Below are 25,852 nucleotides of genomic sequence, written 5' to 3' on the forward strand. Positions count from 1 at the left end.
TGGAACTATTTAACAGTCATGCTTGCTAGTATTGCTGCTTTCTGCTGGTGGTGAGGGCTCTTGAGTTGTAGACTGTCAGTGGCTTTCAGGCAGCCAAGTTGATGATTTCTGCACAAAGGCACACACTGGAGAAGAACAGCAATAATGAAAGATTTAAGCAGTACTACTTTCCCAAAGAATTAGAATTCATAAAAACATTGCAGATGGACAATTCAGAAAAAGATCAGCATCAATCATCGTGTGGGAGTTTCGCAAATGGAGCCAAGCAGAACCAAGGCACACACAAACCTGGCCCTGGAGATATTCTGTGTTGGTGGACAGTTCTGCTATCTAACAAGCATAATAAACAGGTTTAAAATTTTATAGGTAAGAATCTGATCCAGATATGTTTCATACCTGCACAAGGAGCTTATTGACTATAGTGAACTACACAGAACTAGAATATCTTTACAAGTCCTCTTCCTTAGTGAATCTAGGTCCGTACACTACAGCAGTTGCTCTGTACTTTTGCACAAATAGTCCTGAAACTCAAGAGTACAACCAGGATTACATTGTTGCTTCTGGAATCTAGTCTGGATGAGATGTGATTAGGTGTCAGTTAGGCAAATGTGATCATCATAGCAGCAAATGGATGCAACTCATTATAATCCTTTCAGAATATCCAGTTTAACACAATTGTAAGTGATAATAGTTGTGAAAACTCAAAGGAGGATGCCAGCTTGGGAATTGTGTCAGTGAGACACAAACACAAAATTCAACTTGAATCAATCATCATTTACTGCCGACAGACTTTTTAGTGACCTGTTTATTAAAAGAAATTTGAATTCTTAGCATCTGATTCCAAAAGACATAAGAACTGGCGGACAACAGAGGCGTTAGTTTTTGTGGTAGAGAACACTGCCTTTTTAAAAACCTTTTTTAGAGTTGTATTGGGAAAAGACTTAAGATTAGTATTCCTAGAGCCATTTAGACTACAGAGAAAATGATACTACCAATGCCGGTAATGACAGTTTTCAGGGTTTTTTCTTTCTTTTCAAAAAAGCATATTTTTTCCTAAATTTAGGAAAAGTAGAAGTAACATAGCACCAGTACTTTACAAAGTCTGAATCTGCTATGACAGACAAAATACTAATTTCTTACAAATAGTACCTTATTTAGAAGTGAAGTTACGAACAACTTGTACAATAATGAGTCCTAATACAAGAATTATCTCTAAGCGTTGTTATAGTATTGCTGAATTAAATTTCATTCATGCATAAGTAGAATAACAGTTGGTTACACACATAGCAGAATAAGGGCAGAACACGGAATTTCAAAACTGGTATTAGGAATGGGAGGGCACCCTTGGTTTGTAATTGCCATTTCCAAAATGGAAATGACACTTGTAATGTATGGCTTTAAGAGATCCCTTTCAATGCAGTAACAACATCTGTCTCTCAGATGCAGCAGTAGAAGAGTGCCCAAGAGGGCAGAATGTAGAATGCAAAACTCTGATTACTGCAAAGTCTGAAGTGTTGGCTCAGTTCATACAGAACTTGACCAGGAGACCACTGTCTTTCTTTGCTGCAACATCTGAGGTGTAGGAATTTATTTCTGTACCTGAAAAGGTGCATTATTTCAGACGTTCTAGAAATGAAACAGGACTGTGTCCATTTTTGGGTCTTGTGACCAAAACCTGTAGGTATTTCCTTCTCCCTGTGGCTGGCGTTTTAGGCATTGGGTTGTGAGAAACTCATAATCTAATTACCACTGCTGGCTGATTCAAAGTCATCACTCAAAGTGATCTGGAAAAGCAGACCTGTGAGAAGCAGAGACTAGGTTTTCTATATCTTAGGCTACAGCATATAAGAGTTCCTTTAAATTCTGTCAAAACAGATGTATGCTTCACATACAATTCTTTTGTGAATGTTTCCCTTTTGGAAAATGTTTCAGCTCGTTCTAGCACAAATCACCAAGGCAGTCAAATCACAAATTGCTGTTCACATCCTCAGATGTACAAATGTGCCCCACATGAGTATCTGGCATAGTGTCATTTATCATCCAGATTCCATTTCACTTTTCCAACTATGACACATTTACTAATGTCCTTCTGACTATGAGTCCTGGATCCTCTTGGAAAAAGATGATACATTTCACAAAATGAAACTGTTAACATGGCACATATCATAGATTGGTGATTAGGAATATGTTCCTGATTATTATTACTTTGTTTATTTTTTGGCAGTGTAATTTAGACACTAAAACTTGATACCAGAGTCTTTATGTTCTCTTTTCATTTTGTTGCCAGTTCATTATTCCATACTTTCCATGGAAAATACTCACAGTAAGTTCAACATAATGAACACCATTCTGCCCTGCAGGACTCTTAAGATGGAAGGCGAGTTGTTATTTCCCTGTACTACCAGGATCAATTGCTTTATCAACACCATGCAGCCTGGGGACAAACCAGGGAAAAATGCAGTGAAGCTAGGATCAAGTGAACTCAGTTTTCTTGCATTTCAGAGATTCAGCCAGTTGTTAAAACAGTACTTCCAGAAGGAGAGAAACAGAGCTTAACTGCTAATCTGTAGGGCTGAAGCAAAGTGCTCTCCTCTGTCTTCTAAGAGGTTGGGTTCATTTCCCAGATTAAAATTAGAGTTTGCTGTACTTTTTGGCTGAGGTTTTTTTTAAATTGGAAAATCAGCTTTGGAATTATTAAAAATGACATAGATTTGTAATATTTGGCTGAGATGAATCCATTAAATACTTCTGGCCCCTCTCCCAAATAATTATGGAAAATCGAAACCATCTTAATTCTGCAATTCAAAAATATGGCTTAGTTCAGAATTTACTTCAGTATCTATTTGTTTTTTACTTGCAAATGAAACAATCAGAAAAATGTCATGAACTACAGAATTCCTTTATTTTGTTGGGCTTTTTTCTCAGACTTTTCAATTAGGCATGCATATTTTATCTCTCTGTTAGCCACTGAAGCAATGTTTTTTCTTAAAACTGCAATCAAATGGCAAGACAAATTACTTGTCCAGACAACTTAATATATGTCACTCTCACTTGAGTCCCTTTGCCCTGGATGTATTCACTGTGATGTAGTTTTATCTCACTGCCAGTGTCTGGATTTTTTATGGCTAGCAATGTGAAAGTAGAAAGAGTGAAGGAAAGATTTTGAGGTGCCCAGTTTTACCTCACATACTGCCCTTTTCTACTTAAGGACCAGAAGATTTGACTTCAAAGTTGTGTTGTACTGTATGCAGTCCATTACTTCTGTAGACATGTGTGTTAAGGAAGAATCTTTTCTGAGTTCTTCTAGCCAACTCTCAGAACTAAGAATGCAGACTGAGACCTGAAATGTAAGAGGATAAGAAATTCTCATCAGAAACACCAAACTAGCTATCCTTGATGAGGTCCACCTGCCCTGAGGGCCTATCAGGGGGATGCAGTGGGTTAATATCCAAGTTTAGTGAACATATTCAAGGCATAAGGACAAACTACCAAGAGACTGAAGAGGTACTTAATTTGGGACAGCTGAGAATAGCTGGATGGAGACTGTGCAGCAGACATATGCAACTATCTCTTGTCTCAGTTCATCAGCACCTAGCTGTATTTCTTTTGAGAAAAAGAAGTTTGAGTATCCCTGTGATACTGATAAAGCTGGGGTAGCATGAGTCAGAGCACCAAAAGGTGCTCACTAACAATAGGTCTAAATCTGTTTGCTCTAGGCTTTTAATGGATAGCATGTAATTAATCCAGCCAATTACTCAAGTGAAAGGATCCTTTTATAAGCTCTTTAAGAGGGTTCTTGGCAAAACAAACAGCATCTCTTAAATATGTTCTTCCATCCATTAACTCTAATTGGTCGATTAAAATAAAATTAATTGTTGTGTGCCACGGAACACCAAATTTTTAGAGGGAGTTTTAAAATTAACCCCTCTTTGGGTCCTGTAAAAGAAGAATTCTTGAAGAATAATTAGAAATGTGTTGTGCACTATAAATAACTTTGCTGGGTGGCAAAACAAAACATAAAATACTAGACTGGATTTGCATTTAAAATGCAATAGCATTCTGTTGCTTTTGCTGCAAATCTAATCTAGAGATATACCCCACGTCATGGAGCAGTGGATTCTGGAAAGGCTACAGCATTCTAATGTGCAATCTCTCCTTCAACAAATCTTCTCAGTGAGGCTCCTAGTAGGGGTGGGAGAGGAGAAAGCTAGGCACAGAACAAGGCATGCAATAACATGCCACGTTATTGACAGTAAAAGGTCTGACCATTACAAACATTTCATCACCCTGTCTGCAGCACATGCTTTCTTTCTGCATGGTGCTAGCATTGCTTAAATCACACCAATATCACTTCTGGCTCCATAATCATCATCCAGGACAATTCTGCACAGCAGACTCTCTCCTCTTGTCTAATCCCACTGAAATGTATTTCTGGTTCATTTAATGAAAACAGTGAAGACAGAGAAGTCAACCCAGGCATAAAAGCCCTCAGGACATGAAGAGGGCGATGTGTACACATTCCTTCTTTTCTGCACTGTCATTTGATAATTAAAATAGCCATCACAATGGAGTCCATCTACTAATAAAGCCAACATCTGCTGAGGTTTTTGGACTATTTCCTGGGAGGTATATGAGACTGTGATTTCTCATCAACAAAGCCAGGGTGAGATCTAGCGCATCGTGTCTGAGTAGCGGCAGTTCTCCGAGGCTGTGCTATGTATGCAGGATGGTGATATGCAATGCAAAGCTGTGCTGGGGAGCACACTGGCTTTCTCATGACCTATACTGTCCCTACACATCTGCATCCCCAACATGAACCAAGACAAACAGCTCCACAGATATGAGGAAACAGGAGAGCAATCACGGAATTGCTGGAAAATTGATACCTGCTTGTAGGCAATGTATTAAAATCTTTCATTCTTTGGTATTAATATGACATTACTGATACTGTCTAGAGACACTTCTCAGAGGTGCTTCTTAGAAAAACTCTGCCATCCAAGAGCACTTAATATTTTCTGTCTCTAATGCCTGACAGCGCAAGGTGAAGCATGCCCCATTGCCCAGCAGCAATGGGTTATCTCCAGCAGACTGTTCCCTGTCTATGAGCAGCTTGAAGTTCTGCATTAACCACTGTCACTTTCAAATTCCCTGCTGCAATTCAGACAATGCTCAGGTAAACAGAAATAAAAACGTGACTCGTGTCAGAGCTGGCTGCGGCTGTTGTCAAGATTTTCAATAGGTTGTGCATGGCCTGAAGTCAAGTATAGTACTGGGATCCCTTATTCTGCAATGAACTTACAAAGCTCTCTTTCAGGTTTATGCTGCAAAATTCAAGAAGTGGTGAAAGCTCATGAGATTTTATTTTTTATCCTATTCACCAGATGACAAGTGGCAATGTCTCTTTTCCTTGTCTCTAGGCTCAGACCCTGATCCTTCTTCCCTCTGTGACAGCATTTTTATGGGACTTTCCCCATCTACAAGATCTAGAGCCCAGCATGTTTCATACTGACATTTAAAAAAAAACAAACCAAAAAACTATGTAGAGATTTTTATGAGCAATTTTTAAAAAAATTATGTTTCTTTTAAAAACCTCTCACAATGCTCATGATCACTTTGGTTCTCTTCAGCTAAATGATTGTCAGCAAAATTCCTTACAATTGACCTGTACAGGTCTTTAAAGGAGCTAAGCCCCATTAGTAGACCTCTACCGCCATAATAAACATTAATATATCACCAGCCCTGAGAAATGCTAGACCTACAAAACCAAAATTCTGTCTCTTGTAAAACTTCTCATCAATGCTATGCTTGCATATTAGCTTAGTGTAGTCACAGAGCAGGAGTTTAAGAAGTAGAGAACTAGGAACTGAGTGGAATCAGCAGCTAGAATTTGTTTTCTTGTGAAAGCAAGAAAAAGAAAGGATGAGAAAATCTTTCCCAAATCAACTATCTAAAATCTACGCTGATTCTGTAGCTCAAAGCCTGCTTTGTGGAGATTTGCCTCCAGTATAAGATATAGCTTGCTTCTATTACAAATGCAGGGTAATGTCAGCAACATCGTTATTATCATACATAGCAGTGAGCCAATAGACAGCTTGAACTGCGTTGAACATGTGTTATCTTGTTTGGATATCCTCTGTACTGAGCAGCTCTAGCTAGGACAAGCAGAAAAAACAAAGCATGAGTTGATTTTATCTTCTTGACAAAATTCTCCTTGAGTTTTACCATAAACAGGAAAGTATGGTAACTGAACTGCTCATTGGGATGAGAAGTCTTGATACGGTCAGCATATGGGCAGGTGTTGTACAGGTCAAAACCAGCTAACAAACTGTGTGTCTTTTTTCTGCCCATGTTTTCTATAAAATGTCAGAAACATCTGGAAATTTGGTGTTGCTTCTCCTTTCACAGCTATTCCTTGTATATGAGGTTATTTTGATTATCTAGAAGCAACTAGAATGCTTCCCACTCATTTGCTCTTTGTTGGGACAGAAACAAGTGTAGCCTTACGGTTTTCTTGGGGCCAGAGTTCACCTGAATTAATTGTCATAGGAAAGGGGTAGGTTGCATCTGTATAAAAAACAATCAGGTGCTTTAGCTGTACCTATTGCTTTAGTTGCACCTTTTATCCAAGGAGTGAAAGGCTCCAGGAGTTTCTAGTGGCCATCCTCCGTGCCCATCTGATGCAACAGGAGTTCAGGAAAGGTGGGTGAGTTTCAAAACAGAGATCTTGAGGGCACAGGAACACACTGTCCCTCTGTGCCGAAAGATGATTCAACGAGTTAAATGCCCAGCTTGGATGAGCAAGGAGGTTTTGAAGGAACTTAAGAATAAAAGGAGGATGTATCATCTTTGGAAGGAGGGTCAGGTCTCTCAGGAAGTATATAAGGGGGCTGCTGGAGCATGTAGGAAAAAATTAGGGAGGCCAAAGCTTGGTTTGAACTTAAAATGGTGACTTCTATAAAGGATAATAAAAAATGTTTCTACAAATATATTAATGGTAAAAGGAAAGGTAAGACCAACCTTTGTTCTTTACTGGATGAGGGAGGGAACTTAGTAACTGCAGATGAGGAGAAGGCGGAAGTACTTTTCGCCTTCTTTGTCTCAGTCTTTAGTGGGAAGATGGCTTGTCCCCAGGACAACTGTCCTCTTGGGTTGGTTCAGGGTGCCAGGGAACAGAACGGTCCCCCCATTATCCAAGAGGATGCAGTCAGAGAACTGCTGAGCCACTTGGATGTTCATAAATCTATGGGACCAGATGGGATTCATCCCAGGGTGATGAGAGAGCTGGCAGGTGAGCTTGCAAAGCCACTCTCCATCATTTACCAACAGTATTGGCTCACTGGCAAGGTTCCAGATGACTGGAAGCTGCCCAATGTGAGGCCCATTTACAACAAGGGTGGGAAGGAGGATCCTAGTAATTATAGACCGGTCAGCCTGACTTCAGTATCTGGCAAAATAATGGAGCAATTTATACTGACTATCATCATGCAGCACCTACAGGATGGCCAGGGTATCAGACCCAGCCAGCAGGGGTTTAGGAGGGCTAGGTCGTGTTTGACCAACCTGGTCTCCTTTTATGACCAGGTGACCGCCCTGGTGGATGAGGGAAAGGCTGTGGATGTTGTCTATTTGGACTTCAGCAAGGCCTTTGGCACTGTCTCCCACAGCACACTCCTGGAAAAGCTGCAGCCCACGGCTGGGATGGGAGCACTCTGTGCTGGCTTCAGAACTGGCTGGATGGCCAGGCCAGAGAGTGGTGGTGAGTGGTGCTGCATCCAGCTGGCAGGCAGGCACCAGCGGTGTCCTTCAGAAGTCTGTGCTGGGGCCAGTTCTGTTCAATATTTTTATTGATGACATGGATGAGGGGATTGAGTCTTTCTTTAGTAAATTTGCAGATGACACAAAACTGGGAGCATGTGTCGATCTGTTGGAAGGTAGGATGGCTCTGCAGAGAGACCTGGACGGTTGGATAGATGGGCAGAGACTAACAACATGAAGTTTAGTAAGTCCATGTGCCAAGTCCTGCATTTTGGCCACAATAACCCCCTGCAGCGTTATAGGCTGGGGACGGTGTGGCTGGACAGTGCTCAGGCAGAAAGGGAGCTGGGGGTACTGGTCGACAGCCAACAGAACACGAGCCAGCAGTGTGCCCTGGTGGTGAAGAAGGCCAATGGCTCCTGGCTTGTATCAGGAATAGTGTGGCCAGCAGGAGCAGGGATGTCATCCTTGCCCTGTACTCAGCACTGGTGAGGCCAAACCTTGAGTGCTGTGCCCAGTTCTGGCCCCTCAGTTTGGGAAGGATGTTGAGACGCTTGAGTGCATCCAGAGGAGGGCAACAAGGCTGGTGAGGGGCTTGGAACACAAACACTGTGAGGAATGGCTGAGGGAGCTGGGGTTGTTTAGCCTGGAGAAAAGGAGACTCAGAGGTGACCTTATCACTCTCTACAACTTCCTGAAGGGTAGTTGTAGTCAGGTGGGGGTCAGAGTCTTTCTCCAGGCAGCAACTGACAGAACGAGAGGTGACAGTCTCAAGCTGCATCAAGGGAAATTTAGGCTGGATATTAGGAAAAGGTTTTTACAGAAAGGGTGATAAAGTACTGGAATGGTCTGCCCGGGGAGGTTGTGAAGTCACCATCCCTGGATGTGTTTAAAAAAAGACTGCATGTGGCACTGGGTGCCATGGTTTAGTTGAGGTGTCAGGGAATGGGTTGGACTCAATGATCATGAAGGTCTCTTCCAACCCAGTGATTCTGTGATTCTGTAATACTACAACTGTGTTTCTCAGAGCTGATTAAAATCTTGGTATTGCTGTTAGGATTCTCCTGATGACTGCATAGCAGCACACTTCAAATGTCTGTCCTTTTAAGCAAGAAACTTAAACAGTGAATCTTCTCATCAGAGAGTTTCTGTGAAGTCCCCTCTTGCCCTGCTGTTCCCCAGTCATACACAGTAGGGAAGGTTCCTGGTTTATAATAATCTTTTATAACACTCATGTTCTGTTCTCTGAAGTGTGATAGAAGAATTGAACTTTGTTACTCATCAAAAATGTAGCAATTCCATAAGGTAAACCAGATGTTAAACCAGATGTTTAACACAAGTGCTCTACAGGTGAATGCACAAAAAAGAAGTTCATTGTCTCAAAAAACATGTATTGCAAGGGTTTAATCCAAGACACTTGTACTCTCAAACAGTTGAAATAAGCCTCTGGATATGAGCAAGCTGCAGTTCAAAGAAATTTTTTATGCCATTTTTGTAGAGGTATGTTTGATTCTTACTAGAAATCTTGAATCCATGGCAAGGCATTTTAGGCCAAACTACTTTAGCAGCAAATAAAACATCCATGTCCATACATCATGTATGCATGTATAAATAGGTGCCCCTGCTTGTACAATTTGCTTTGCTTTACAATTAGGCCATACACTGTTTCTTCAAGTCTGTTATGCCACTGCATGTGTATGTACATGGGATGTGTATTTACATTTCATCAAAGCTTTTCAGGCATGTCTTTGTCCAAAACATGCTGACAAAATATAGCAAATAATAGCTATCTCAGCAGTAATTATGTATGCCTGGTGCTCTTCCCCTCCACCCTGGTTATCTTGATAAAGGAGCTGTACAGGAGCCTAGCCTTCATTTCACCCCCAGTGGCAAAAACTACATGCACAACAAGCAGCAGGCTGAAGATTATGTTCATGCCTTGACCTCGAGACTTCCTGAACCAGTTTGGATTGGCTCTCCCTTTGAAACTACAGGCTTTCACAGGAAGTTCATAAATGGGCCCAAGTCACAGCAACTGACGTAGTCCTAATATTTTTAACTTGGTTCTTCAAGAACTACCTACAACGAGTGCTGTTTCATGGATACAAAGAGCTGTGCGGCTTTTTCAAAAGCGAATGTCAGTGTGCTGGGCAAAATGCAAACCACTGAAAGCAAGTGAGTAATGTAGCTTTTGCTGTTCTGCAGATGTGGTGGTGTGTGCTGTGAAGCTGCATTGCACTCCACCATGTCCCTGTGTCAGCATCACTGGAGCTCCCAATACTGCTGGCAGCCACTGTCTCCAAAGAGCTAAACCACAGGCCTGTGTTCCACACCCCTCAGCTTCAGGTGCATTTGGATCCACTGCTTAAGCCTTAATGCAATCTCTTTTCCCATGTCTCACTCCCTACCCCACATCATTTGTGTCTTAGAAATGGTTTGCAAGACTCATTCAGAGGTGTTACAGAAAAGTTATTTTACTCCCTAAATCCAAAGTACCCTAAGAGGGGTTTGTGAAATGCCCATGGTTTGTTCTATCCACAATGACAAGAGAGACGAGCAGAAAAAATAAATGTTGCAAAGAAACACGAATATTAAATCTTTGAGAGAATGATGGATGCAAATGGGCATGAAAACCTTATTTCTAAGATTTTTATCTTTTTCATACAGCTCTAACAAAATGCAACTGCATTAAAGAGATTCCTTTTCGTTCATTTGCTTTGCACCTTGTTATCTCATTACCTGTTAAACACAAACTTAAGAGAAAACACTCTTCTTATTTACATCTCTGCATTCCACTGATTGTATGCTATAATTTGACAGCAAGTTCAAATTCAAAGGTGTTGAATGCATTGCTCCTACATTCCTTTGAAAAAGACATTTTCATGTTTGCAAATAACCTGATGGAATGGGGTGAAAGGTTGTTATTAATGTTAGCAGTGCATATGATTTCAGAAGTATTTAATTCATTTATAATTTAGCAGCTCTGTCCAAGGGCCATGACAGTCCTTAAAGCAACTTCTAAAATTCAATGTCCAGTCTGATTAGTTCATGATTTGGGATTTTCTGGTCTATATTTAACTGATGGACTTTGAAACATAAATTCTGTATATATTATTGTTTTGAGAAATTTACAGGAATTAAAAAAAGAAGCAGGGCCCCTTCCAGCATATAGGCTCTCTTTTCATTCAGTCAAGAAGTGAGAAACCTTTCTTACTGAAGAACAAAGCAAACTCTCCCCATTTCCCCTGCCAGCCACAAAAATTAGATCCACTGGATAAACCAAATATTTTTGAATATTCTTTGGTTTCTGCCTGCAAATCATAGGATCCAGATCCACTATTCATTTACAAAGTAAGGAATTAATTTGATGTCTTTTATTTTTTCACTGATAAAGGCTTATCTTGTATTCTTCCAATCTTTCTTGTAAGCATTTCCTGAGAGGGGTGTAAGTCAGCCAACATGGAGAATCTGCCTAGGATACCTAGGAGGGAAGGCCTTGCTTGTTTGGCCAAGGCTAGCAGGTCTTACATAATAATTTATTACAGTACCTTTCTGTTTCCTGGTCTGTGGTTTGCTGCTTGTTTTCAAAGCCAGTGAAGCTGCTCATATCCACATAGCCATCATTCTCATTAGCAGCAGATAATGCCCTGCTGGGATCTTCAAAAAACTCGGTAAAGGTTCCTGCTCTGGTGGATCTCCGAGGAGGAATTTGTATGTTTTCATAGTCAGAACTCATAGCAGGAATGTTCTCATAGTCAGATGTGTCAGCATTGGGAAAAGAAATAGACCTAGGTTTCGTTAATGGCAGTGGCATGAAAGGAGGTCTGGACCGGTCCTCAAAGGATTCCACCCTTGACACACTCCTGCTGAAGGACTTGAGCGTTCCTTTTCTTTTACCATCCTTATAGAAAAGAACAGCTGAGGGAGACTCAGATGCACGGAGCTTACCCACATGCGATTTTAGTTGAGGTGAGCTACTTAGGCTCCTTCCTTCCAGCTCCATCAGCCTAGGAGGCCCATGATAGCTGGACTCTGATGAGGACCTTGAAGAAGAAACATTAACATCTACGTGAACTTTATTCTCACTTTTCTTCTTGAACTTTAGAGTAAGAAACCTCTTAAAAGAAGACTTCTTTTTCTTGGAATACTTAGTAGGTGAGTCATTCTCTATCAAAAGGGAAGGTGAACTTTTAGTGATTGGCTTTTTGGTGATGTAGGCAAGTTCAAACGGAGGTGGTATATCAACAACTGAGGATGGAGTAGATATGCCACATGATGAGAGATGATTTTGCTGGGAAAAACTACCTGAGGAACCATTGACACAAGGCAAGGACAAGTTATCTTCTGTCCTTTTTATTCTAACACCATCCAGTACACAGACATCACTTTCTCTGTAAACAGAGATAGGTATCTCTCTCCCTTCAACAGAATAAGATCGAGGATATAAAAGAAAGCGTCTTGACTTGGTTGGTAAAGCCCTGTTGGCTTCCACTGGTTTTCCCTCCAATGAAAAGGAATTATTGCTCAAGTCTTCTGTCCCACAGCCATTTCGGGAAGAGGGCAAATCAGTTTCAGGTCCAGTTTCTTCTGGAACAGTTTCTGGGACATAGCCTGGCATTCTCCCAGAGAGAGATCGTGTTCTAGTGACAATACTTTTACGATCAATGGGCAGCAAGTTGTTTTCACCATCCATGCCTAATTCACCCTTTTTACTGTGATCAGCTCCTAAATCAGTCTGCATATCATGGACAATTTCATTTTCTTCAGGAAGCACATAAGGATCATCTAGGGAATCACTGCTAGTTTCTCTTTCCTCCAATTCATCAGTCACAATGACCACTTCAGGGACTGCTAGATTTTCACGCAAAACACATTTGGTCCCACATTCTACATTAATTTTGCCATGCTTACAGATTTCTAAGTTGTCCTCAAGTGGGACCTCTTCAGGCGAACTTGGGACACTTTTGCTGAGGCTGTTTGCTTCCACCTCATTGTCTTTGAGTTGCAACTCATCTGACTTAGAGGCTTCCACAGTATTTTCATTATCCTCTTCAACAGTTACAGCTTCTACCTCTGGCTCCATCCCTGGCCTACAAGGTAGACTATCAGAAATCATGCCATCTTCATGCAGAGAGGCTTCTTCTGTTTGAAGATTCTCAACTGAATGTTCCACAGGTATTTCCTCGTGACATTCATTCTCACAAGGTGCAATCTGACACCCGTCATCCATATTCTCTGCATTCACAGTTTCTTCTTCCTCTTTCCCAGAGACTTTGCTTGCTTCACAGGCTACCTCTGATGTCTTCTCACTTTTCCTCTCAGCGATCTGGCAGCCATCACTGGCATTTCCTGTATTTGTATTATTGTGCTCATTTGGGTCTACTTCCTCCTCTTCAGCTGCTGCTTGATGGGTGAACTCTGCTAAACTGTTTTTGGCACCGCGTTCATCTCCACACAGTTCTAAGTCAGGACCTGTTTCTTCACTGGCATCCTCAGGCAGCATGTCAGGGTTTGCACAGTCATCATTTTCTAAATCCCATTCCATGTTCAAATCAAGCTCTGCATGCACACTGCAGTCATCATTTTGTGCTAGACACCCATCTGCCATTTCTAAAATCTCAGGCAGTTCCTCCTCTTGCCCTACCTTCTCACAAGCTGGGATTGATTCATCTGCAGGCAGTGGCATTGCAATGATATCTCTACAAGTATCATCCATTACTTTCTCATCTGTATTCAAAATGTTATCACTGTCAGTCTCACAATCACTACTGTTCTTGACCAGTTCCAGGTTGTAAGAAGTTTCTTGCCTGTTTTTGGTTTCAGTACAATCACCTACAAAATCCTCAACTTCATCTACATTCCTGGTAGCATTGTTATCCCTGTCTGGGGCATCTAATGACTCCTCACAAAGTGCTTTGGACTGGTCACAGTCTCTGGATGACTCCTCAGAGTCTGGTTCCCTTGGTTCAGCAGCATCTGAAGAGTTACAGAGCTCATCTCCGAAGACTTCTTGATTACTGGTATTCTCATCACTAGCTATGTTATCCTCTTCCTTCTCTACCTTTTCTGGAGTTTCTGAGACTTCATTTTCCACAGAGGAATCTAAGTTTTGATCATGCTCATGCTCCAAATCATTAGAGTCTTTGCTGGGCAGCTGAGCTTCAGGAAATACAATGTATTCATTATCTGCCTCAGATCCTAGGCAATCAGCATTGCATTGGTTTCCTTCACACAGTTCTCCACCAAGACACAGCAGTTTCCCATTTGCACATTTATTTAAATTATTGTTGTTAGAAACACTGGATTTGCCCTCAGTGTCAGCTGAGAATTTTGGCTTGGGAGCAATAGGTGGTTTGGGACCCCTAGACAGAGAGTTCGGGTGATGAAGAATATCAGCTCTTGGCAGTGAAGGAGAAAATTTGGAGACAGGTGCTGGAGAAAGATGACCAATAATCTTTGGTTTTGGTGCTAATGGTGGTTTTGAGATTTCTGGAGAAAAGAGACAAAAGTCATGTCAGTCATCTTGGTTTCTTATTAAAGTCAGCAGAATATATCCTGCAATACACTTTATCGGTGACTTGTAATGCAGAAGCAGTCTAGCCAACAAAAAGCTGAAAAGCGAACTGAAGGAGCAAAGCATATGGATTGTCCCTCCATGTGACACTGTAGCTAGTCCAGTGAGCATAGTTTAAGGTCACATCTGAACTGAACTAGATGCAGCCCTAACACTTGGGGAAAGATGTACAGCTGCAGAGCCAAGGATGTATTACACTTCAACCCAAAACATGAAGACAGTTACTGGTTTAACTCAAGTTATGTTTTCAGTGTACAGCTTCTTCAGCCCTTTAGTCAGAAGATCCTCCATTCCTCCTGTAAATGCCAAGATCCCTTGCAGGTACAAACTTCTCTAAACATCAAAATGTACTTTAAATGTATTTATGTAAATACGTTTATTGTTATGTATTTCACATAAGGCCAGCCTTGTACTTCTACTGGTAGTGCTGACACATATGTAGGGGAAATCAAGCAGAATGGCAAGAAACTAGATTGAAGCTATGTGAATTAAATTGTATCTATATCACCATTTTACTCAGTAGCTTGCCTGCCACAGTCATTTCCAGCTGTCTTGATCCTGAAATTATTATTCTTCAAAAACTAAATGAAATGCTGAAAGACTGCATAAGTAGGCAGCAATAGGGATCCTCCCTGGTGCAATTTTTTATGAGATAAAATATGTAGTGTGAAGAAGCCAGCATAACAAATGGTTCCAGATGGTAAGAAGTAGGGAGAAGTGGTTTCCTCCTATTGCTGTTTCCTAGCCATCAATAGATAATTACATAGTTAAGCAATCAGAAATCTCTAATTATAATTTTAATTTACACATTCTGGTGGAAAAAGGAGAGCTCTTCATTGTAAAGAAAAGCATAGGACAAACTATTTCATCATTACAAAGATAGAAACACTTCTTCATGGATAATCTTCATGCACAACACACAAGAAATAACAGAACAGCATCTCAAAAGACAAAAACTGGGACTCTGTTCCTATGTGAAATCCTATCCAAAATCATGGTACGAGCTTCAGAAAGTGTAGCTACTGTACTGTTGTATTTAGAGCATTTTGAAATGCAGACTTTAGATACGTAGAAGTGCAGACAGTTAGAACTGAGCTGTGCACTGTACTGAGAATAAAGGAATATTGAATGCAAACTGCTTGAAAAAGATTCTCTGATTGTCCTGATATTTGGTGGCATAGTACTTTTCTTATCGTTATCCTAGTATAATTGGAGTAATTTGTACCGAAATAATACTGGTCTATTTGTTTGGTTGTACTCTGGGAGATATAAAAGGCTGTTTCTTCTGATCTTCTTAACCTTCCTGAAATTTCTGATACACAGAAAGAAGCTGACAATTTGGCATTCTGATGTAATCAGAAAACAGTCTTTCTAGAGTTATGAGACACCAGAGAGATTTTCTCTAAGTTAAAAACTGAATCAGTGATCTCAGCCCAGAAGGAATGAAAAATCTGTTATAAGCAGGTGCCTTATTGCATATACCGCTTAAGAATTATTCTGTATATGGAGTTTTATCCTATCCAGCTGCATGTGGGAGACTTAACTCATGAAAAAGGAGGGAGAGAGAACTGTGTATTCACCAGTCTGCAGTTACTGTGGTGTTTCACAGTATCCACTGCTGGTTTAGGCTGCTGGGTGTCTGTCTAATCACAAAATGGGTAACTCGTTTTTCCCCGCCCATTAAATCAGAAGCTTTACATGCTGAGTACTCCACCTTTGCTGAAGTTACATTGCTTCTTTTGCAGGCAGCAGTTGAAGGCTGTAGAGTACTGGAGACTCTTGCCAGTTAAAAGCAGGGAGGCAACAGAAGTGGGTTTAGTGTCTTGTAAGCCTGGTGTCGCAGCGAGAGCTACCTTTTACATTTTTAAATTAGTTACTGAAATCATGGAACATCCTAAACTAACTTTCTGGTAGTAAAATGAATGAATTTGTTATTAGCTAAAACTGAGTCTTTACACCTTTACCACCATAATAAAACATTTTCAGGACTAAGTCCAAGAAAAATCCCATCATTTTGGAGGTACTACACCACTTTCTGCAGTGCCTAGCCTTTCCTAGGAACGCATATCCAAGAGTAGGATACAAATAATAGTCTGTTCCTGGAATGTGACAAAACTTGAAGTTTCTCCATTCTCATCCTTGTTCTTTTCAGAGAGTGTCTGTACCAAAACAGTGAATAATGAGGAAAAGACTGGACTTTAGAGAGTGCTGGGACCTTCCAAGCTTTGTTGTATAAACAAATTTGAAATAAAATAATGACAGGAACTCATTTCCTTTAAGTAAAATAACCATGGAGACATCCACTTAAAAGAAATGCAACTTAAACAATTACCCACTTTCCCTCCAGTGATAATTTTCTACAGCAAAAGGATCAAATAATCTTGAGTTTTTCCTTCTGGTACCTTCAGTAACACTGCTGTTGGAAGAGAACTTATGGTAATGGAGCCTGTTCATAGTATGATAATAGGCATTGTCACGTCCTTCTCCTACCCACTTGTGCCAGCTACTGGTCACTACTGTTGCCTTACATAGTTTTTTTTCCCTAACTGCTTTGTCCATTGATCTTGCCTTTCATGAGACCCCTTAAACAATTTTCCTTTTTCTTTGGTGGCAGTGTGAGGAAGAGGTAACAGGAGGAATGCAAGCGTTTGTTTAAAAAATAACCCAAACAAAAGAAACCACAGCTTCTTGCCTTTTATCACAATTTCATTCTGCTTCAATTTCTGCTTCCTTTGCTGTCTGAGCCACTTGAAAGGTTCTGGCTGTAACTTCTAAATGCAACATTGCACCATAAGTAATGTGTATGCTCCCAAATAATTGTGCATGTTTATTTTAGGATGTATTTTATGTTGGAGGGGACACACCCACCTTGTGCTTAAAAGGAAACTCTTGGGGAATACAAATTCCTTTAGCCTGCTCCTCCCCTTATTGTTCAGTGCTTCCTTGTACTGACAAGGACCGCTTCCTCTCCTTGCCCACCTTCCTTGAGGCAACCCTGCATAACTCAATTCCTGCCATGATCCATATGAAATTAAATTACATTAGTCTCCTCCTGTCCAAGTTTCTACGCAGTCAACAGTAGTCTAGCAGGTCACCTGATATAGCTCTCCTGGAATAGCAAGCAACCCATGCAGCCTTCACTGTTCAAGTGTTTCTTTGAAACAATATATATTTTGTAGTATGGTATTACCAGAAATACCACAACTACCCACTTTCAAATAATTTCAAATTTAGGATTTCAAATTTAGCCTAGAATTTAATTAGGGTTTATAAGGGACCATACCTACAAAACACCACCACTGAGAACTAACTAAACACTGACGTTTAACATTTGCCTGGATATACTGTAGATGTGTCCCAGGGCCATGGTCTCTGCTAGTGGCTCAAGAAAGTACATAGCTCTAGAGTGCATATACTGGTTCCAGCCTTGACTGGTGCTGCAATCCGGTTCAGGCTTCTTTTAAGATGCTGAAAGTAGCTTTTTCTGACCAACGAACTTTTGTGGACCTGTGCTTCCTCCATGCCTTTGGCACTAATTCAACTCAGACATTTGTTAAAATGGCAAAGGCACTGAGGACAGAGGGCAGAAATGCATTGTTCAGGGATTTGCAGAGCTTTTGGGTGGAAGTGACAGGGCAGGTGAAGGGACAATATTGCAACAGTGGGATGGGACTGCGCCAAACCGGGAATCCTGGTAGAAACCAAGTCTTGTCTGCCACTGCTTCTGCCCAGGAAGAAGGGATTGAAATCCACAGATAGAAAGCATCTGAGAAATAGGAGGTAGAGGGAGACTATCCAGACAAGGACACAAGAAAGTCCTGTTCAGCTCTGATCAGGAGCTTTATAATTTCACATAGCTATATCAGAATGAAGTTAAAACTGATTTTCTAGAAGATTTTGGTCTAAAGTCAGCAAAAGGCAGACTACACATCTTAGTATCACCATATTTTAATCCTGTAATTAATTGTTGATTTAAAAAATGAAGCCCTTATTTCCATTTAGCGCTGCCTTGCTTCTATTTCCAGCACTTAATATTGCTTCTTCCATTGAAACATTCCATTTATTATTGTTTCTTCCGTATTATTAATTGTGCAATATTTGACACAGAAATAGTTCTCTTTGTTTTACAGCATATAGGTGCATCATTTATTTCACACTACTGGAGAAAAGTCTGAGATTACAAAAATTACATGAGAAGTGGAAACAGTTGCATGGGAGTCACTTGAAATGGAAAATGTATTCAGACTAGGATTTTCAAATGATATAGGACTGCAAGTCTTGCTATTAAGTGGGGTTCCAGTCCAGATTCAGGTACTAGTTCGACTTGAACAGGTATTAGATATTTACATGGCTTTTGCGAATTTGGACTTCAGGAACTTGAAATACGAGGTCAAAATCAGCAGGCCCCTAAATGCCTCCGATATTTATGAAAATGGTATTTCATGTTCTTTGTAAGCCTGATACTTTTGAGAAGTATCTATCCTATCAGTATGTGTTCTTGTGATCAAAGGTACTCTGCAAATAGCAAGAGGGCTCCATAGTGTGAAGATAGACCTATAGTCACTAGTAACTGTCCCAACAATTCCCATAAGAATTTTATCATCTTAAAAGTCATAGCTGCAATATTAACAGCTGGGCTGTCAAAGCCCACCCCCACTCTGCTGCTATGTACAGTTACAGGAACACATCTTCTATGATCAGATCAGTGCATTCTGATGCTGGGATATCAGATCAATACCTTACAAATTTCTGCTACTATACAACTTTACTGCAGTCATCTATAAATATAATACAACAGCACAATATTCCACAATGAAACAGTGTTGGAGAAGGGGAAAAAATCAAAAGGCAATAAAATCAGGAAAGGGTATGTTTCTACACCAAAATCATCTTGATCCTAAAAATTCTCCCATGTTTTCACTGTCTCTAGCAGACTGTACATATTAGTCTTCCTGGTGGGCTTAGCAACGAAAAACCACATGTACATGACAAATAATCTTGGTTCTAAACTACTACCATACATTTTTTTAAAATGTAATTGTAAGCATTTGAGATGTTACCAGTTTGGCTCTGTTTTCACAACAGTAACTTAACACTGAGGCAGACAACCGGTTGTTTCATATATTGCTTCCTGGGAGCCAAAGAAGATGGTTAAAATTCTCTGACAGGCCCATACAGCATTTTTTCCTATATCACTTTCAGTAGCAGCTGAAAGAATATATAGTCTGCTTATATCTCTGAACAATCTGGAGTCTAATGTCTGTACACTTTTCATTTTACATCATTTCACCACCTGGCAAAAAAATTACTAGAGGCTAGAAGGTCCTATATATGAAGCTGGTGTGGTCTCTTGTCTCTTACCACAGATTTCCTGTGGCCTTGGGTGGATTGCTTCATCTTTTCATATCAGTTTTGCATCTCTGAGGATAATCCATATCTCCCTTCCTGTTCTCAGTCTGTCATTACTTTAAGTTCTGTGGGATCAAGGCTGCCATATATGCCTGCACATATGACTCTACTTACTGGTGCTATGCATTACTTACTATAATACAATGATAGCCTAATGCTGGTGCCCAAGTCATACCAGTTAATAAATATCCCTCTCCTTCAGATTCAGTAGGAAGTTCTGCTTTGCACTGATGGGGGAGACATTCCTTGCATTGTGCAAACATACAAAACAAAGGCTGAGAAGGGATATGAGCACTCTATAAATACAACCTGGAGGTAAACACCAGAAGAGGAAAAGAACTATTTTTAAGCAAAAGGACAATGTAATCACAAGAATAAATGGTGTTGAATCTGGTCTGGAAACCAGGAGTAGCAGGAGAGCTACCTGAAAAGTTTTTGTTTAGGATATAATTGGAGGAATTATTAAAAGCAGCAATAACAACGGGTGCCGCTTTTGATAATGAAGGCAGTCCCATTCGGTCCTACATTCCTCAAAACTAATAAAGTTTAGCGGATTAATCTAATATTCCTTACCCTGCACTTCCACTGACAACAGGAGTAGATTAGAGCTGGTCTGTTTTAAATAATGGAGAGATGAAGAAAGACAGGTAGGAGCATCATTGCTGAAGTTATTTTTGGATGGCTTCATTTTCAAATGAGTTTGTCTCCTGGGAGGGACAGAATCCAGACCAGGATCAGAAAACAGAATGGAACTATCACCAGATTTTAGGACTACTAGAGGAAGAAGAACGTTTTTGCTTTAAATTCAGAGGAGTGGTATAACACATTGATACAACAGTGGAGTGCTGGATTTGACAGAAAATAACTTTTCCAATCCTATGTTACTATGCTTTGGCAAACAATGAATCATAGTTTCCCAGCACAGAACAGTTGTAGGGCAAGGTATCTAGCGGTAAAATCTCTGGGCTTCAGGATGTACCCATACATTGCAAGTGAGGTGCCCAGCAATATTTACCTGGAGCAAGCAAACACAACGGAAATTTTTAGGGCTAACAAAGAAGATCTGTTGCTCATCATCTTTAATTCTAGAAAGAGCTTTAAATTTTTCTAAATAATTCCAGTTAGCAATAATTGTTTCCTATATTGTTATGCTTTTCACACACATGCCTCATCCCTGAAAATTGGAGTCTTGGTGAACAGTTTAAAGTTTGCCCCAATTTTCCAGTGGCTTCTTTTTTCTGTTTTAACTGTTGAATGCCTGTTCCCTTATTCTGTCTCTTTCACCTTCCCAGTTTCCATCAAGGAAAAATCTGAAAAGTTAACAGAGAGGAGGAGGAAGGGTTTGGGTTTCCCTTAGAGAGCAAATTCTGCAAAAAACATTACCTTCCCCCAAAAATATACTCTTGGAAAGAAACTCACAGCAGATATTCTAGGAACTTCGTGAACGGTTGAGTGTATCCGAGGGAGTAGTGGGCGCACAGCCGTGTCCCTTAGCCTCGCCGGTCTGCCAGCCTGGTTGTCCCCGGAGCACCTAACCTCGCCCGCCCTTGATCCTTCAATGGCTGGGCAAGCAACGGGGCACTCACAGCCTCGGGGAGCCACTGAGCACCTGCTGGATTGCGGGGAAAAGGAGGGCCGGCCCTGGACGGAGGGTGCCCAGGGGAGAGGTGCCAGCCCCAGCGGCACGGCCCAGAACCTGCCGGCCCCGAAGGAGGGATGCCGGGACGAAGGGGGACGCGAGCCCCGGAGGAGCTGTGCCTGGGCAGGGGGTCTGTCCTGGTGATAGGATGTGCCGGCCCGAGGGAAGGAGGGAGCCGAAGGAAGGAAGCCCGCCCGGCGTTTGCCAGCCCCGGGGAAAAGATGTCCAGAAGCAGAGACCCTTGCCGGCGGGCCCGCGCACTTACCGGCGTTGTTCATCTTCCACCCCAACTTCGCTCGCCGGCTGCTCCGGGCGCTCAGCGCATGGCTCCGGGGGCCCCGCCGCCCTCGCCCCTCGAGGCCGCGCCCGGCCCTACAGCCCCTGCGGGGGCACGGGAGCGCAGCGGGACGGCCGGACGCGGACGGCGGGCTGGGCGGGCGGCGGTGCCGGCCGGGGGCGGTCAGCGCCGCGCGCCTCCGCCCTGCCCCGCGCGCGGCCCGTCGGGGGGCGGTGGCGGCGCCGGGGCCCCGCACGGCCGGCGGCGCGCGGGGCCGAACCGGGCGGGGCAGGACCGACTGCGTGCAGGCAGCGCCCGCCGCGGGGCGAGTCCGGGGGTCCCCGTGGGGAGTGAAGGACATGGATGCGGCACGGATGCCCAAGCGCGCGAATATTTAAAGGCGCGGCGGGGTCCTTCGGCCTCCTTTTCGCGTGCCCCCCCCCCCCCCCCCCCCGCTTCGTGTCCCCACTCCTCTTCCACCGCCCTTGGTCCCCCTTTGCGCTCTACATGGTCCCTTTCAGCCCCTTCTCCATCCCCTCTCCCGCTTTCTCTACTCCCTCCGTATCGCCTGCATCTCCCCCCCTCTCCTTACATCTTTTTCCCTCTCCATCCTTTTCTTCCTGCCCAGTCGTCCTTTCTCTCCATAATTTCCCCCCTTCCATCCATCCCCCTCAATCTATTCATTCACACCCACCCACCCACTCCATTCCCCTGAGGAACACGACCGCCCCAGCCTAGGACCCTCCAGAGAACGAGGTTCGGGGAGGCCCCCGCCCCGCCCCAGGCGTTTTTCCCTAACCAGGAGCATCCCTGCAGGGCCGACAGCACCTGCTGCTGGAAGCGGGATCTGAGTGCAGAGGAGCCAGGCACGGTCCCTCGCATACAAACCACACTTGCTCAGAGCAGTTTCAGGCAGCTGCAGGATGCTGTCTGCAGCCCTCTCCCGTAAGTCAGCAACTGGCTCAACGAAGTTAACGCAGGCACCTAGTTTTCGGGCTGGTAGCAGCACTAACACCCAAACGAAATTGGATCGCCCTCTTCCTCTCAATGGAGGTATCATATCGCCTTGCTACGTTTCCCAGTGGGGCTGGTATTGCTCACGCAAGTAAGCAGAACTTGGCAGATTCCACCCCCCCGGGTAAGAAATCTCAGGAGGGCTGAAGCTGATCTCGAGATTCGCTTCCCTAGACTGGGACGGATCCTTCCTTCCCTGAGCAGGACGGTTGTTTGCAGCAAGCCCGGAGTTCTGCAAGCCAGCAGAGAGAGGAGAGAAGTGGGGAGAAGTACCACGTTGTACTTGCCCAGTGTCCAAGTAGGGATATGAAGCTGTCAGTTCTTAGTTTGACATTTTGAATCCCCCAGGAACCATGACAATTGCTAACACCATCCAGAGAAACCTAATTTTAAATGCTGTTGTGTTTTTGCAAAGGGCCTAATAACTAAGATCATCCTGCTGGCAGGTGCTCTATAGTACAGGCAAAGTTCTTTTCTTGACCTTTCTTTTTTTTGACTTTTATCTCATTGTGACTGATGGGGTGCAGGGTGCCTTGCACTGTAGCGCACAGACCTCTCAAGAGAGAAAGCAAGCAGAAAGGGGAAGTGGGAGTGGGAAGCAGAAATGGGAATTCTTTGCATGGGCTTGAGTGTCTCCCACTGAGGCTGGTATCCAGGAATGCTGAGTTTTGATTCTCTAGGGGACCCTGGTTGTCTCACTATGACTCTAAGTATGCATTTGCAATGCTGTATGGTTTTGGAGATGGATAAATTCACAGTAGCAGCTCTTTTCTTACTACTCTGACTGATATAAAGGCCTATATAGTCCCTCACATCATAATGTGTCTGGTCTGTGCCCTGGTGCAGGGAACAAAATGGGTTTCCCTGGTCCACCTATGACCAGCTGTCATGCAAGCTTCTCCCATCTTCATGTATTGGTCCCTGATTTTATTCTTGCCACCTGCAGCCTTGATGTCTGTGTCAAGCAAAATAAATAAGATGTCAATACAAAGCACCATGTGAAATAGCTTCAAGAATACAGATTTAAGATCTTGCAAATGCTGGGGAAAAGTTTATGGGACACAATGGAAAAAGAATGCACAATTTTGAAAAATCAAGCAAGTAAGAGTGATTTGGGAAAAATTCCTTGAATATGTTTTCCAGGAGAATAACTTTTTGGCTAAACAGCTGCAAAAAAAATAAACAGTAGGGAAAGGGGCAGCAGGGAGGCAAGAAACAAGTTGTCACAGAAGAATTGAGAATGTTGGCTGCAGAATTTGGGGGAATTTCCAAATAAACTAAAAAACATAGTCTAGACTACAAAGTTTCCTCATACCTAAATACATGGTGGAAGAATGGTTAAATATGTTACCATGTAAACAAAGCCATTGTAAAAGAGATGTTGCAATTAGACTAGATGGTGTTGTAATTAATATAGTGCCCTTCACACAAAATCTTTTTTGGTCTGCTGTAGGACAAAGAACCATGATACTTCATAGGTTTTGAGCCAAACAATTGATTTGTGAAAAATTTCATTTTTCTGTGGAGGTAGCTGAACACTCCAGCGGAACCCTATACTTAACGACCACAAGAACTTCTCGAGAGTTAGGAACTCCTGTTCCTAACATCATGCCATTAGCTCAAAGCCTGGCTAAGGGGCAGACATTGCCTGAGGTTAATTTTGGGACCTAGCTCTGTACAGGCTGAGTGCTTCTCACAAGTTTCTGACTGCCTGTGCTCAAATCTGCTTCCCAATGTAAAGAGCATGGTGCCAGGGTACCTCTAAGAGTTATTGACTCCTTTCTTTTGTAATCTGATCTGATTGGTTTCAACTTTGAACTGATTTGTGGTGGTTAAAAATGTAACCAATGCACTGCTACAAGATATTGTACTCTTCACCAAGGAATGCGTTTTTGAGCAGTTCAGACGAATTTTGGGCTCCGAGAACAGCTGCAGGGCAATTAGGCTACAATTTGGATTCAACAGGGAAAATCCCCAAAAATCTGTGCAACTAAAGTATACCTAGTAAGCAAAAGCCTTATATTCTTTTTATTATTAGCCTAAAAGACAATCCAGAGTGCAATTTCCTGTACTGAAATGATGAAATGTTGTGAGAATTTTGTAGTTAAAGGCAAGTAAGACCCATAAAATAAGTGCTTGAAATTTGTCTGTTTACTCTGTAATCCTCTTGAGAAATAATGGGGAATGATCTGTATTACAAATGGAATAATAGGAAGGTGAATGCATGTGAACATGTTCAGGAGATGCTTAAGGGTCAAATCAAGTTTTAGCAGCCAGAAGACGAATCTCTGCTTTTGCAAGCATATCCTGCAATTAAGGTTTTAAAGGGTGGAGTCCACACCACATAACACATTCCTTGAAGTAAGCAGAGTTCAGAACAGAAAAATCATTTTCCCCAGGGAGAACCCATGACTTAATTGATGAGAGGTGAAATTGACACATCTAATTTCTTAAGTCATCTATAGCAATAAATTAAGCATATATTTTAAAAATAATTTTTACTAACTTTTAATACTGAGATGTCTTTTAACAAAGGATTACATAATATAATAGGGATTAACATAACCCAACTACCCATTTGACAAATTTTATGAATTTAAAACTCAGATGAATGTTCTAGGTTTATAGGTCCCCATCCAGCAGCTGTTTTAAGTAAATGTTTGAATTTAATCAAGTGCATATAATCTGTTTTAAGTAGGGTTACTCTGTATGCTTAAGTGCCCTGTTAGATCAAAGCTATCTAGCCTGCTGGAGTCTTATTTTTTTATCATTGTAACATAAGCTAGCACTCTTTTTGCCATTTTAATGGAGCTCTATAGAGTCCGTCTATCATACATACTAGCTAAGCATCCTAATTGTTATTTTTAGGCCTCTTTATGTTATTCCACAGAGGTGTTTGCCAAGATGACGTCTGCTTCTTTATAAGTAGTGTTTCAGGGCATTTTTCATGACCTTTCACCCTTCTGTCTCTTTTTCTTTATGGTTTATAGGTTTGGATTTTTGGGGTTTGGAGTTACTTTATCACTATTTCTGTGTCAGTGGCCTTACTAAAAGAAATTTTCTGGCATTAAACTAAAAATACTGGGGGTGAGGGAAGAGGGTGCATTTGACCTCAAAATGACATTGGGTTAAACTTAGTTCCTAGTAGGCAGAATTTCAGAAACCAACATTGCTTTATAAATCT

General features: G+C 42.0%; 1 protein-coding gene across 3 annotated transcripts in view; it reads right to left on the minus strand.

The window, feature by feature from the left end:
- FGD5 (FYVE, RhoGEF and PH domain containing 5) overlaps positions 1-21,984 on the minus strand; it is a 78,127-nt gene extending 56,143 nt beyond the window's left edge. Inside the window, exons 1-2 of one of the 3 annotated variants that reach the window (XM_054639869.2) lie at positions 21,643-21,984; positions 11,304-14,244 (exon numbers count right to left, since the gene is read on the minus strand). In XM_054639869.2, the coding sequence (XP_054495844.2) occupies positions 11,304-14,244; positions 21,643-21,655 (2,954 nt within the window). In that variant the 5' untranslated portion in view covers positions 21,656-21,984. Of the gene's footprint in view, positions 1-11,303; positions 14,245-20,311; positions 20,636-21,642 lie in introns of those variants that run through there. The other 2 variants (XM_077184724.1, XM_077184723.1) reach the window with 2 other exon arrangements.
- Between the last annotated feature and the right edge of the window lie 3,868 nt (positions 21,985-25,852).

This window comes from Agelaius phoeniceus, chromosome 11, assembly GCF_051311805.1.
Source record: "Agelaius phoeniceus isolate bAgePho1 chromosome 11, bAgePho1.hap1, whole genome shotgun sequence".
Lineage (NCBI taxonomy): Eukaryota > Metazoa > Chordata > Aves > Passeriformes > Icteridae > Agelaius > Agelaius phoeniceus.